Genomic DNA, 15,849 nt, shown 5'->3' on the forward strand with positions numbered 1-15,849 from the left:
CTTATTAAATCAAACAAGGAGGGGTTGTCTGGCTGGGTCCAGGAGGTTGTAAATTCCTCCTTGAGAGAGGGAGTGGTGCCTGCTGCTTTAAAAGAGGCAGTAATTAGACCACTCCTGAAAAAGCCTAACCTGGACCCAGAGGATGTTAACAATTATAGGCCAGTGGCCAACATCCCCTTCCTGGGCAAGGTGCTTGAGCGGGTGGTTGTAGGACAGCTCCAGGCACTGTTGAATGAAACGGATTATCTAGATCCATTTCAATCGGGCTTCAGGCCTGGTTTTGGAACGGAAACTGCCTTGGTTGCCCTGTGGGATGACCTCTGCCGGGAGAGGGACAGGGGGAGTGCGACCCTGTTGATTCTCCTGGACCTCTCAGTGGCTTTCGATACCATCGACCATGGTATCCTTCTGGATAGGTTGTCTGGGTTGGGAGTTGGAGGCACTGCACTACAGTGGTTCTGCTCCTACTTGGATGGCCGATTCCAGAAGGTGGTGCTGGGGGATTATTGCTCTGTGCCATGGCAATTGTGCCATGGGGTTCCACAGGGCTCTATTTTATCCCCCATGCTGTTTAACATCTACATGAAACCGCTGGGGGAGGTTATCTGGAGGTGTGGGCTGAGGTGCCATCAATATGCGGATGACACCCAGCTCTACCTCTCTTTCTCATCAAAACCAGGTGAGGCAGTGGCTGTTCTGAACCAGTGCCTGGGCACGGTAATGGACTGGATGAGGGCTAATAAACTGAAACTCAATCCAGACAAGACGGAGGTACTGTTAGTGGGTGGTTCGTCTGCCCGGCTAGGTGATATTCAAACTGTTCTGGAGGGGGTTGCACTCCCCCTAAAGGATCAGGTTCGTAGTTTGGGGGTGCTCTTGGATCCAGAACTGTCACTTGAGGCACAGGTGAACTCAGTGGCACGGAGCACTTTTTATCAGCTTAGGCTGGTATACCAACTACGCCCTTATCTGGACAGAGATAGCCTAGCTACAGTTATCCATGCTCTGATAACTTCTCGTCTGGATTACTGCAATGCGTTATACATGGGGCTGCCTTTGAAAACGGTCCGGAAACTTCAGCTGGTCCAAAATAGGGCAGCAAGATTGTTAACAGGGACTGGCCTGCGAGCTCATATTATGCTGGTACTTTTCCAGCTGCACTGGCTGCCAGTCCTTTTCCGGGCCCGATTCAAAGTGCTGGTGTTAACATTTAAAGCCCTTAAAGGCTTGGGACCAGGTTACCTGAAGGATCGCCTCCTCCCATATGTGCCTGCCCGGACCTTAAGATCATCATCAGCGGCCCTTCTCCGTGAGCCCCTGCCAAAGGAAGTGAGGCGGGTGGCTACTAGGAGGAGGGCTTTTTCTGTTGTGGCACTCCGGCTCTGGAATGAGCTCCCTAGTGAGGTTCACCTGGCGCCTACATTGTACTCCTTTCGGCGCCAGGTGAAAACCTTTTTATTTTCCCAGGCATTTTAGCATTTTAGCTTTCTAAATTTTTATCTTTGCTGTTTTAAATCTGTATTTTAAACTCCTGTACTGCTGCTAGGTTTTATTGTGGTTGTATTGTTATATTGTGGTTTTAATGTTCTATATATTTTAAATTGTTTTATCGTGTGTTGTTTGGTTTTAATTTTTGTGAACCGCCCAGAGAGCTTCGGCTATTGGGCGGTATAGAAATGAAATAAATAAAATAATAAAATAAATAAATAAAATAAGGAAGTGGGAAAGCTACATTCATGATGTCTAGAAATACTACTCAGACAGGAAGAAACAGAAAACAATTTGGTAGCAACTGCTTCCTGCAGAATCCTGCCACCAAGAACAGGCTGGTAAGTTCACTGCTGTTACAACTCATGCCAAGCATTATGAATTTTATCTGGCCTTTCCCACAGTCCCAGTACTGCACTATACTAACGCTGCAGAACAAGGCTAACTACTGTAGAGAAGACTGCGCAGATGACATGAGATATACATGCAAGGTTTTCTCCACACAGTTTACCCCCACCCCCAAAAAAAATTCTTGCTAGGAACACAGCAGTACCTGGCAGTAGGACCATACACAACTCAGGACAGTAATACCTGACGGAGCCCTTCTCCCAATAGGAACCCACCCATACTCTACACTTACCATTTAAGGACTTCCTCTGGGTGCCTTCTCCACGGGAGGCTTGGAAAGTGGCAACAAGGGAAAGGGCCTTCTCAGTGGTGACCTTCAAACTGTGGAATGATCTCCTGATGAGGCCTGCCTGGTACCAACATTGTTATTGTTTCAGCACCAGGTTAGGACCGATCTCTTTTCTCAGGCATTTTGAAGCATATGGTAAGCATTTAATCAGTCCAGGATTTGTCTTATGGTTCTGGCTGATTGCTTAAAGTTGTTTTTAGATATATGTTGTCTTCATGTATACTGTTTGTTGCTGTGTTTTATTTAAATGGCTTTTAAAACTTTGTACACTGTTCTTTAATGTTTTTAATCCTTGTAAACCAGAGAGCCTCAGCTATGGGGCAGTACAGAAATGTAAATAATAATAACAGTCTGCACTGAATCTATGCCTCAGGTATGCCATGGATCAGTGCCTATACCAGCACTGGGGTTGGGGAAAGAACAGAGATGGGAGAAAAGGTGAAGCAACAGAGTAGAACACTTGAGGACCATGTCCCAACTTAGGAAAAAGTTAAATACTTCCAAGTCACTTTTTCCTATTCAGGACTTCCTGCTCCTTGCTAGAGTAATCCCAATAATCAAATACCATATAGCGCACATCATGATGTCACAACACTACATGGTCAGATTTGGCTATGAGATGACATCACTGAGCGCAAATCAAGCCTATTCCAAAGGAGGGATACTTTTCCTGAACAGGTGAAGCATTTAGTCCCTTTTTGAAGCAATCACCAAAAAATCATAAACAGGAAGCACTTTTTGATGCTAATATGTTTACAAAAACTGTCATTCCAGCACCCCTGCAGCTCAGCCCTTATTCAAATAAAATGTGAACTGTGGTACACCCCACTTTTCAACAAATTAGATTAGCCAAAAATGTTATTTTTCTGCTTTTAAAGGACAGAGCAGAATCTTTACTTTTTCAGTTAACATGGTCATTAAAGCACAGGGAGGAACCACTTAAATGATTTGTTAGAAAGTCCTGGTATTGTAGCATTCCAATAGTTTATCCTTGCAGAATCCAGAGTCTTTCCTGGCCTCTTCCCTTCAAATCATCATGTATTCCTTTTAGCAATTATGCAGTTTTATTTGCCAGATATAAAGCCATATTTGACTCCTGGCAGTGACGAGAGGAGAACCATCCAGCACTAAAGGGGTATGCATGCATGAAACTTCTGTATTCATCCACTGGCATTTTTCCCCACTCCCATCCCTGTAAACTTTTTTCTTAAACAAATGGTAAATATGCAGAACAAGTCGATGACGCTTACTGGTTTAAATTCAACTTCTCTCAAACATCCATCCCACAAAACAGTCATTAAAGGGGCAATCCTACACATGTTTGGAGAGAGAAAAAAGTCTACATTCGTAACACTCCCCAGCCAGCATAGTCATAGGACTTTTTTCTGTCTAAATATGCACAGGATTGTGGCCTAAGTTTGAGTAAGAGTAAGTCTGAGTAAGTCCCCTTCTGCTTTACTCACACACATAAAATGGGAGAACTTTCAAAAATGTTCAGGCAAAGCTGAACTTTGGCATTGTGGTTTTCACGGTGGACTAAAGAAATAGCCCTAACACTACACACCGAATCCTGGAACTTGCAAGTGGTTTGGTACCAGAAGATGAACCTATCAGGCAGCTATTCAGTTTTTGTAACTTCACTGTGGACCACTTAATCCACTTGCATGGATATAGAGTTGTGGCATTCGTTCGATACTAGAAGTCTACATGACTTGACTCACATGGTCTGCCATAATAATTTAGCATCTCTTACTTTTCAAGTGCATTATTCTTTTGGAAAATATCTTGGCATCTTGGCACTGGAGAGCCAGTGTGCTGTAGCGGTGAGAGTGCTGGACTGGGAGATCCGGGTTCTAGTCCCCACTCGGCCATGGAAGCTCACTGGGTAACTCTGGGCCAGTCACAGACTCCCAGCCCAGCCTACCTCACAGGGTTGTTGTTGTGAGGATAAAATGGAGAGGAGGAGGCTAATGTAAGCCACCCTGGGTTCCTTGCAAGAGGAAAAACAGCAGGATATAAATGCAATAATAATAATTATCAATGTGAGCCAAGGGCATAGTTAATGGATGAACCAATTGCTTTCCATAAGCAATAGGTGTTGTATTTTTTTAAGCCTATAGCATCGTTCACTGGCAAGAAATTATCCAGTATCCAGAGGGGAATTCCTGCCAGCAAGCTCTGGTAGACATTACATCTAAGGTATGAAGCAGTCTTCCACGTGGATACTATAATGCTAGGTCAGTCCTAAGGCAAGTAAGGGCGCAATCCTATGGCTGCTAAACAGCAGCTAGACAGTCAGAGGATCTTTCGTTTTCTGGGAACCGAGCTCAGAGCCAGCACTCTGAGGTAGGTTCTCAGAAAAGTGCCTCCCCACCCCAAGTAAGTGGCACAGTTTGTCCCCGGCTCTGCACTAATAAGAGCAGCATGGAGCAGGGGGAAAGGGGGCGTTCCTGGGGGGGTGGGGACAATGGAAGCTCCGTTACAGTGCTTCCTATGCCTCCCCCCCACACACACACACACAGAGCGAGCTGCCCCAGCTAGACAGCTGAAATTGGCCATCTAGCCACAAATGCAGGGCAGCCAAAGCGCAGAGAAGATCCCCTCCGCGCTCCACCCACCCTGCGCTGGATAGTCAGTTGCCTCCGAGTTCGGAGGTGGCTGACTATCCCCATAGGATTGCTTCCTAAGTAGCTGTTTGGGATTCCCCAGTACAACTATATTCTTTAATTTCTTTGCCTCTCAGCTAAGTGTGAGGGAGCACACAGGGTCATAACTATCTATAAGGGGCCATGGTTCTAGCAAACAAAGAAGGTTTCAGAGAAAAATAAGCAGGGCCAATTGCGGCATGGGGAAGAGACCACCTAGTGTGGCTGTGAGAGACCTAGGTTCAAATCCCCACTTTGCCTGTCAAGTCTAACCCATCTCCCAGGGTTGCAGTGATGACAATGAAGGGAGCTGTAAAGCACTTTGTGCATCGAAAACTGATATATACATGGCTAAAAATAATGTGTGTAATCCAGATTTCAGATAGTTGGTGTCCCACTGATTTTAATGTGAAAGGTCAAAACATATGCTTAATTGAAAATAACTTGCTTAGCACTAGCAATCTTTTGCTGCAGTCACAAGAGAGTGTTGAGGATATTCCAGTTGCCACCTCAGTTCACAGATGGCCACAAAGAGGCCCAAAGGACCTGATCAGCGCTTTGTATGAATTGACAGTGCACACTATGACATGCACTCTACACCACATAGGTATTCCTCAGAAGTCATATCAATACAGAAAGGACTCCCTGGGAGCAAAACGTTTCAAAAGCCACCGCCTCAGTGAGTGCTAGGAAACAGTAACTGCACTTTTATTTATTATTGAGTTATTTACAATATTTATATACTGCTCCACATCAAAAGATTTTGGAGCGGTGAACAACAAAGATAAAAGAATAAAACACCATGTTAAAACAATTAAGGGAGCAATCCTATGGCCACCAGTCAGCGGCTAGACAGCCATAGGATATCTGGTTTTCCGGGAACCAACCTTCCCCAGCAGCGCGAAACAGCCCCGTGCTCCGCGCTCACAAGAGGAGCGTGGAACAGCCAAAATGGGATGTTCTGGGGCAGGGAGCGTGGAAATGCCGGTACGACACATCCTATGCGTCATTTGGCAGCCTCCTCCCCGCTCCGCCCTCCCATGGCTAGACAGCCAGAATCAGCTGTCTAGCTGCAATTGCAAATGCAGGGCAGGAGAAGCACGGAGGGAACAATCCCCACCATGCTTCTCCTGCCCTGCACTGGATAGGCGGTTGCCTCCAAGTTCAGAGGCAGCCATCTATCTGCATAGGACTGCACCCCAAGACATTTTGAAAGAAACAAATTCAGAATTTAATAAACCGCAGCTGGTCGCTCAAGGAAGGCCTCTCAAAATAACAATGTCTTCAGGAGGCACTAAAAGCAACACAACGTTGGTGTCTGCCTGACCTCCGAAGGCAGGGAGTTCCACAGGAAGGGGGCCATCACACTGAAGGCTCTTTTCCTGGTGGATTCCAGCCAGACCATGGGTCCACGTGGAACCACCAGGAACATGCCCTTTGATTACCTCAGTGACCAGGCAGGTTGATAAAGAAGAAGGCACTCTCTTTTAGAGACGCGTTTGCTTTACTACACATACAAGAGGTCCTTTACAGTGCATCTAGGAGTGCCCCCTGGATTTCACTTTATTCATCTTCTGGGGCACTTACATCCAGCCCCCCTTCTAACAATGTGCATTCCATTTTAAAGTTTCCTTTAACTGCCATCATGTACATCAGTTTCATCTCATTTAAGAAATGTAATTTTTCATTCAAAGCTGTTCTTTCGTTTTAGAACAGATACTTCTACTGAAAGATATATGCTTGCTAGTGAACAATGTGTCTGCAATAAAGACCTACAGCAAAAACCTAGAACTGAGATACTCTTGAGCTTGGCTTTGGCTGTATGCAATATATTATTTAGCTGGGACTCTCAGCAGGATGAAGGAAGAACACATTAAAAAGATCCATGCACTCTACTATATGGACCTTCTTACACTTTGTTCAGATCATGTGCCAAATTTAGAACCCATTAGTATTTTGCAGGCATCAGTGCATACATTAAATACATTAGTATTTTTGCAGGCATCAGGAACGAATGGCTGGCAAGCAGCCGCATGGCCAGGTGTGACCTGTTTCCTGGGTAGTCCATGACCAATCAAGCAGATAAAAGGCCTGGAGGTGGTTCTGAGTGTTACATTTGCATTTGGTAACTGTTCACTGGAACTCCCAATATGAGGTCCAAAGAGGCATCCATGTGAGTGAAGGAGGCCATCATTAGGCTGAGGAAACAACATAAACCATCAGAGAGATAGCAAAAACATTGGGAGTGGCCAACACAACAGTTTGGAACATCCTGAAAAAGAAGGAATTACCTGGCAAGCTCAGCAACAGCGAAAGGCCTGGCAGACCACGAAAGACAACTAAAGTGGATGACCGCAGAATTCTGCTCATGGTGAAGAAGAACCCTTTCACAACATCTGGCCAGGTCAAGAATGCTCCTGAGGAAGTAGGCATGTCATTGTCAAAATCTACAGTCAAGGGACAGCTTTATGAATGTAAATACAGAGGCTTCACAACAAGGTGCAAACCACTGGTAACGCTCAAGAACAGACAGGCCAGATTAGCCTTTGCCAGCAAACACCTAAAAAAGCTTGCCCAGTTCTGGAATAAGATTCTTTGGACTGAGGAAACCAAGATTAACTTGGACCAGAATGATGGGAAGAGAAAAGTATGGAGAAGGAAAGGAACAGCTCATGATCCAAAGCAGACCACATCATCTGTCAAACCTGGTGGAGGCAGTGTTACGGCATGGGCATGTTTGGCTGCCAATGGAGCTGGGTCACTGGTGTTTATTGATGACCTGACTGCTGATAAAAGCAGCAGGATGAATTCTGAAGTGTATAGGGCCATACTTTCTGCTCAGATTCAGCCGAATGCTGCCAAACTGATAGGACACCACTTCATATTGCAGATGGATAATGGCCCAAAACATACAGCAAAAGCTACCCAAGAGTTTCTGCAGGCAAAGAAGTGGGATGTTCTTCAATGGCCAAGTCAGTCACCTGATCTCCACCCAATAGAGCATGCTTTTCACTTCCTGAAGACAAGACTGAAGGCAGAAAGACCCACAAACAAGCAGCAGCTGAAGGCAGCTGCAGTAAAGGCCTGGCAAAGCATCTTGAGGGAGGAAACTCAGCATCTGGTCATGTCCATGGGTTCCAGACTTCAGGCAGTCATTGACTGCAAAGGATTTTCATCCAGGTATTAAAGGTGATCCTTAATTTTGAGATGATGCTGGTTTGTTCCATTACTTATGAGCCACCAACGATGGGTGTGTGTGTATGCCACTGGCTGTCCTTCCTGAATGGTTAGTGCCCCACTTTTGTCAAACCCCTTGAATTACAACTGAAAGTCCTGACTTCACTCCCATCTGGGTGTGTTTCCTTTCAACTTCAATGTGGTGGTGTACAGAGGCCAACTGCCCAAACAGTTATCCTTGTTCCAATATTTCTGGCCCTGACTGTATGTCCTCATAAGAACGACTCACCTGGTGACACACATTAATCAGCCAGCAACCTGTCATGTGAGAGTTGGAACCAAACAGTACAAAATAGTGATACCAGTCCCGCCCCATCCCCGGCAGTGCAACCTGGATACGTATGTGGGCCATCCACCCAAGAACACCTACGCAACTGAACGAATGTGCTGAGAGTCAAGGATAGCAGTTTCTTATTTCTCTTGAGTGTTTTACTTTCACATTCTTATCCTTTCAGTGTAATGTATGACAATGTCAGGATTCTTTTAGCCCCCACTTTATTTCAACGCCAAAGACAAACACAGATGAGAAGCTTCAGTCTACAGCTTTTAATCCATTACTTCACAGGGTAATTCACAGATGCAAATTCTCAGTGACTCTAAGTCTACAAAGGAGAGCCTTCAGGGGAATTCCAAAGGAAGTTAAGAGAGTTGCCCACCGTTTGAAGAGGAAGGCGGTCTCACTAGCCTAACTTAGGGGGTGAGGAACCTCTCTTTCATGCAGCTTCTAAGTGCAGCTTCTCACGCAAGGCCAACCAGGTAGACCGTCTAAGTTCCAGCCCTGCCTTCTCTCTCTTTGCTCTGAGCCTGGTGTCTATTAGATCAGACTCTCCAAAAAAACCTTCCTTCTGTCCGCTGTCTCTCACAGGGGTGTGTGAAGAGGATCCTCAGCCAGCTGGGCACTTGTAACCTGAGAAGCCGGGCCAGTCATGTCTGGACTAGCCTGGAAAAACACCTCCCCCACGTCTGGCGGTTCTCCTTCAGAATCTGAACTGCTGTCCCACTCCCTGCACTCAGAAACAACCCTGACAGACAATAGCCTTTATGGCAAGCTCCACCACCGCTACTCTGGATAAACATGACCACTGCCACAATACCACTTCTCTGAGTTAGTCTTGGGGAAAGTGACACAGGGATTCTGTTAACTTGCAAAACATTGCTGTTAAATGTTCAGATGCTCAGAATTCAACAAAAATCTGAAAGGCCACCCTAGCCAGCGAGAGATGCCCAAGAGCCTTCAGAAGCAGGGTCTCAGTGGTGAAGCTAGGTAATTTCAGACTCTAGACTTAATGCCCCACTTTAGCCAGATATGTTTATTACTTCAGTTGCACAATTAACACAATTAAAATTTCTATTCTCTTCCCCTACCCACCGCCCCAGTTGCCATTGCATGCTTTACAACTTCCTACATTCATAGAATCATAGAATAGAGCGTTGGAAGGGGCCTACAAGGCCATCGAGTCCAACCCCCTGCTCAATGCAGCATTCCTCGTATGCCAAAGCAAAAAAGAAAAAGACAGTTCTCCCTGACAGAAAAGAAGAAATACTCTGAGCATGTGTAGTTTGGGATTTATACTCACTTATATCATGGCAACATTATGACTACAGGAAAAAAACAAGATTTGGTTCTGCTGTCTTGATGCTAAACATATTTATTTCAGAATAAGCACCATTTTATTATAGAAAGGAATAATATATTTTTAAAGCAAAAATAATAAAATGAGCATCTGTCACCATCTACATGCTCACCTGGCCGACCTCTGACTCTAAAATGTTTGTGTATTTTTTAAGTAAGAAGAAATTATGCTTTAGAGGATGCTGCAGAGAGCACTGTCAGCCCTGCTGGGCCAGCCCAGGTGCTGACATCAGGCCCGCTTACCATCTACCCTTCTCTGAACTGTCATTTGGCTGTGGGGGGTAGGGCTGTAGGGCCCTGGACTTTGGCCCCAAGGTCCAGCCCTACCTGAGCACTATTGGGTCTTACGCACCACACCACTCCCCAACAGTATTTTTCCCATAGTGATTTTAATCAGCACGACTAATTACAGCCTAATTATAGTAGTGGCTTACAACCAATACTAATGTATTAACCACCTCAGCCTATTTTGGTAAGCCTTGAGGGTGTTAATAACAAAAGATTCTGAACCATTTTGAGTGTAATGTGTACAGAAAAGTGGAATACAGATAAAGCAACTATGACTATTCTGTTTTGTTTCAACAGACCGCAACAGGGCTTTCCGTATCATCATAAAACAGCTGGAAGGAAACAGTGGTTTTCTTTAATATGGTTCTGAAGATGCTTTCTGCATTAAAAATATACATTGCTTGCCACCTCAACAATTACTTGCAGCCGCTTTATTCTTATTCAAAGCATAAAGTGTTATAGAAATCGTTGTACAAGACAGGCCCCTGTCTTAGTCTTCCGTGGCCTCCTCTTTATCATCTATTCCAGGGCTGGGCAGAAAATAGATCTCCTTCAACATGCCAACGGCCTGGAGACATCTGGAGATCTACCTTCTGCCCATTCCTGATCTATTCTAGTGCCACCATTGCTGAGGGACCATTTCACTTGCACTGGCCTTTCAGAACATGAATGGCTACCAGTGTGTTGGTGGTCCTATGTGAATTCCGGCCTTCTGAAGGCAAGCCAATGGAAGCTTTAGTTTCATCCCATCCCAACATACAGACAGTATGTAACTAAGAAAAATATCTTGCATGATGTCAGGAAAGTATGATACCACTCCATAAGATGTGAAGGCCTTTGTGTGTCCAGGTGGCAACATATATATATGACAGAAAATAGAGGAATCACAAAGCAATTAATTAGGCACATCCCAAAATGGCAGTAGATGAAAATATTTTCCTTCCATTTCCATCTAGCAAACCCAGACCACCTTTAAGTTATGTTATATACCAACCATCAGGAGCATAGTCTTTGAAAAAAATACAGGCATTTTTCACCCCCTCAAACCCACCACAAGCAATTACGGAATAGCAGCTACCTACAAGTTACACTGAAAAGTGACTTCTTGTTATAACAAAACACCTCCAGTCTTCTGCTGGATAACTGTGAATTTTCAAAGTTAACTATACCTTAACACTTTTCTCCTTTCCACACATTCCCCCTCTGCAGCAGGCAATTCCTGGGCAGTTTTTTTTTTTTCTGAGATGGCCAAGAAAATGAATCAAAATTAAGATGTATTTGCTTACATGGGATTTTCATTCCTAAATAAATGTCCTCAATATAAAGCCAGATGTTGTTAGAAAAGCCATTTCTATTCAGTCAACAAGATCCAGACAAATAAATACAGAGAATGAAAATGTAGAACTCAAAATTTCCCCCCCAAAATCTGGCCTTAATATAGAGAACTGTACAGTTTTAACACATGCAGAAATATTTCAAGCCAGATCTTCAAAACGATACCAAAGAGAGAAAAACGCAACAATTCTATGCACACTTACTTGAGAGCAAGTACCATTGATCAAAATGAGACTTACATCCAAGTTAAAATACAAAGGATTAAGCTGCACAAAATATTTACCAAAGTACAGAATTTAGGATTTTGTGGTTCAACAATTATGCAGGACATACTACCACCAGGAAAACAATAATCTTTCTACAATGTATCTTCATTTTTGGCATTAGAACAGTAAAAATGCAATTTAGTTAAGGCAACAATAGGCCTATTCGAACGCTACATCATATTCATTTTGAGCATTCGTGTGCATGATTCTTCCTGCATTCTATTATTTCAAACTACCTGGCTTGCAAAAACAAATTTATATAGTAAGTGGACTCTTAGAACACAATCACAGTCTTGTCTCCTTGGACATGTTCAACTGATATCAATGGGACTTAGTCCCTAGTAAGTGTGTTTAGGACTGCAACCTTTAAGGGATGCAATCCCACCTTATTAAAACCAATAGGAGTGTTGCTATTTATTTCAAAGTGGATTGCACTCTTGGCTACAGCCCTGAACCCCTTACTTGAAAGAAAGTGCCAATGAAATTAGCGGGACTTGCTTTTCCAAGTAAACATGTTTAGGACCAACATATTTAAGATCGGAATCCTAAGTATATTTACTTGGCAGTAAATCCAACTAAAACAGTGTAGACATCTCAATAAACATGGCCTACAGAGCAATCTTATGCATGTTTATTTAGAGGTAAGGCCCACTGCATCCAACATGGCTTGCTCCTAGGTAGGTGGGTACAAGATTGTAGCCTAAGGGTGCGATCCTATGCACGTTCAGACAGAAAAAAAGTCCTACAACTCCCAGCATTCCCCAGCCAGCCATGCTGGCTGGGGAATGCTGGGAGTTGTAGGACTTTTTTCTGCCTGAACGTGCATAGGATCTCATCCTAAGGTTGGCAAACTACACACACCAGTGGTTTCTCACATAGCCATAGATAGCCTTTTCCACTGTATGTGAGCACAAGCACACGTGTGCACACACATACTTATATGGCTAAACAGAAATAAGCTAAGCAATTTCAAAATACATTTTGAAAGGACATGCATTTTTAAAATAAAATGCACCCGGCCAAATATGTCTGGTGGATAAATTAACATCCAGCTAAGCTGGATCACTGGCATGCATGTGTGGGACAGCGGAAGAGGGTAATGCAAAATAAAAATGATGGTGGAACAGTTTGTTTAATGCTTTCTACTATGCCCCCTGTGCTGGAGGAATTACCCTGCACATCTACATTCATCTCTTAAATCCCAGGAGTTAAGAGATTCATCTTAACTCCTTAATTCATTTAAAAGATTCATCTCTTAAATCCCAGGAGTTAAGAGATCCTGGATAAAATAACCTGCATGGAAGGCATGTATCCAGCTAGTGATAGGATGGCATTGCTCAACGATTCCTTCTGCTACTGCAGCACCTGTAACCATACCAGCACTGGGAAGGAAAAGGAGTCAAAGGGGAGGAGGGAGGAAGAGTTGTACATATACAGGTGGATTCTCTGACTCTCCCCTGCCAATAGAGAAGTGGGCCAAGAATGACAGCCAATAAAGAGAGAAGAACTCCCCCCTCCAATCTCCTTTCTTCCTTCTCCCTCCCACCGCGAATCAAGCACTACCTCCAGGTTGTCACGCATCAAACTGCGATGTTACTGCGAGAAAAAGAGAAGTGGGGGGAACAGCTGTGTCAAAGAAGGGAGGGAGAAAGGGACCCAGTTGTCAAACCCTGGAGATGTGCACACACGCATATTTCTACGGGGGGGGGGGGGATACATTTCGGAGACCGATCTCGCTTGGAGCTAACAGATGCCGCGTCCAAGAAGGCCGGCCGGCCGGCCAGCCACCCCAAGGTGGGAGGAGGGACGGTGGAAATACCCTAAGGAATGGGGAGGGGGCGGCGGAGAGAGGGGGCAAGATCTCCTGCGATTCCCCCCGCCCCTTCTCCTCCTCCGGATCCTCCAGCCGCAAAGAAGGAAACGGAGGGTGTTCCTCCCCCCCCCCCGCCCCATCTGCTTCTCGCGAGTCCCGTGCAGCCACTCCGGAGGAGGGAGGGAAATTGCTGCAATGTAGCAATAGACGGAACGCGAGAAAGGAGTCGCGCGTGTGTTTTTTATATATATATATATTTTAAAAGACTGCAAGCCTAGTCAGTAGTAACGGGGTAATTCAAAGAAGAGCTGTGAGCAGCTCCTTCCCTCTCTGGATCAATCAAGGTAGGAGCTCGCTCTGCAATCAGCCATCCTTCGCCTACGTTACTAGTCCATAGTGCCAAATCCCTCATGATCCATTTGCATTTCCCCACCAGCACGACCCAGCCACACACACACACCCCCGTCAGGCACTCACTTCCTATTTCTATCAAGCCTCCTTTCTCCACTCGATCCTCTCCGCCTTGCCCGCCGCCGCTCCCCCAACAACACGCCTTGCCCATTTTGCAACCGCAGCCACAGTAAATAAACACGAGCCTCGCATTCACACGAACCCCGATTCTTCGCCCATATAGCCAAAAGCTCAGGAGGAGGAGGGGGAACACGAGAGACACAGTCTCCCGTCTAGCAGACGGCAAACATCGGGTCCTGATGCCCTCCCCACCACCCTTTCAAAGGGGATCCCTCCCTCGCGGGGTGGCTTGGCTGCCCGCGGGCGCCGGGCTCACCTCTTACCTTTCACCACCCTCTCCGTCGTCGATAACTTCGGATCCAGCGCCTTGTGTTCAGACATTTCCAGCAACCTGGAAGAGGAGGCGGCAGGCGGCGGGGGCTCGCGCTCTTCTCCCTCACCAGACACAAAGCTGAAGGCGGCGGCGGCGGCGGCGGCAACAGCAAAGACGGCCAAGCAAACGGCGCCTCCCCGGCTCCTTTTCGGCTCCGCTGCGGTGCAACTCCACGCCTTTCGCCTGCCGCTCGCCCTCTCCCTTCTCGTTCTCCGGCTACAGCGGCGGGTCCTCCTCCGGATTTTTTTTTTATTTTTATTTTTTTTTTGCCTCCTCTTTTTGCCCCCTCTTTATGTCAATCACGCCTCCCTTGCCTCGGAATTAGCGGCCGAGCGGGGGAAGCAGCCGAGGGCTGGCGAGGGGAGGACGCGCAGTCAAAGCAGGGCGATCAGGGACGGCGGGCGGAGCGGGAGCGCGAGGCGCAGCAGATTACGCGGGCTGCAGAGACGAGCCCCCCAAACCCCGCATCAGCCCACAGGACAGAAGACGAACTGCTGCTCCGGCTCCTCCTGCTGCCGCCGCCGCCGCCGCCGCCGCACGGGATCCGCGCCGCGCCTTGCCCTCCTCCGCGTCGTCGCCTCCTTCTTCCAGCGCCGCCACCCCTTCCGCAGGGTCTCTCCTTTCACTCACGCAACCCCAGCCACTAGAGCTACGCTCCGTCCGAGGCGCAACCTACCCTCGCCGCCCGAGCCTTCCACTCGCATCTCCCCCCCCCGCGCCGAAACGCTAGCTCGGCAGCCATTGGCTGGGGCCTGGCTGCCAATCACTGTCAAGGTAACTGACCCGCCCTCCTACCTCCTCCTCTCCCCCCCCCACGTCCCGTCCCCACTCCTTGAATCGCCTCTCCCTCTTCCCCGCTGCTCAGGTGTTCGCCGCCCGGCCGTGCGCAAGAGCGCGCGCGCCTTTTGGCACTGGAGGATGTGGCGATGGCGGCGGCGGCGGAGGAGGAGAAGGGGAGGGGGTCCTGCCCGGGGGGGGGGATGCAGAGCAGCATCTCGAGGGGGCGGGGAAGGCGAGGAGGTGGGTGGCATCCTCCCTAGAGCGCTCTGAGGGTTTGGTTGAGCAGCAGAGAGAAGAGCCCTCGTACGAGGAAGGGAAGGGAAGGGAAGGGAGGAAGGAAGACGGTCGCTCCGCCGCGGCGCGCCTTTGCTGTGGGTCTGGGGCCGGAGCCCTCTTGAGCGGAGCTGCCTGCTCCCTTGCACAAGGCTGCCCCGGCAGCTGCTCCGCCCACCGCCCACCTCGGCTACCCCCAAGGCCACAGCAGCCGCCCGGAGGAAAGGGCGCGCGCGCGTGCGCGGGTGCGGCATCATCCGCGAGCGGGGGCGGGCTCTGCTTGTCGCTCACTGTATCCGCCGCTCTGCCACAGAACCAAGGCGGCGGCGGCGGCGGCGGCGGGAGGGAGGGGGGTGTGGGGAGTTCCAGGGTGAGGATCGCGCCCACGTGTGCTTTCCGGCAGACACGTCTCTCCATGCGGCGCTGCGGCCAACCCGCGCGGAGGGGAAGGCACGAAGAGAGCTGCCCGGCTCGCCTCGGGATCTGGAGGGCTTATTCACTCCCCCGCGCCCTCGCCCCGCCACCGCTCAGCGCAGTAGCTCGTCCTTCA

At 47.6% G+C, this 15,849-nt stretch overlaps 1 protein-coding gene across 1 annotated transcript in view; it reads right to left on the bottom strand.

Annotated features, from left to right (window-relative positions):
• PPP3CA (protein phosphatase 3 catalytic subunit alpha) overlaps positions 1-14,939 on the bottom strand; it is a 271,308-nt gene extending 256,369 nt beyond the window's left edge. Inside the window, exon 1 of the mRNA XM_084855718.1 lies at positions 14,197-14,939. Coding sequence (XP_084711844.1) covers positions 14,197-14,254 — 58 coding nt within the window. The 5' untranslated portion in view covers positions 14,255-14,939. The remainder of the gene's footprint in view (positions 1-14,196) is intronic.
• Between the last annotated feature and the right edge of the window lie 910 nt (positions 14,940-15,849).

Source organism: Heloderma suspectum, chromosome 5 (genome assembly GCF_057233095.1).
Source record: "Heloderma suspectum isolate Gila_16-S chromosome 5, 16-S_ref, whole genome shotgun sequence".
NCBI classification, from domain to species: domain Eukaryota; kingdom Metazoa; phylum Chordata; class Lepidosauria; order Squamata; family Helodermatidae; genus Heloderma; species Heloderma suspectum.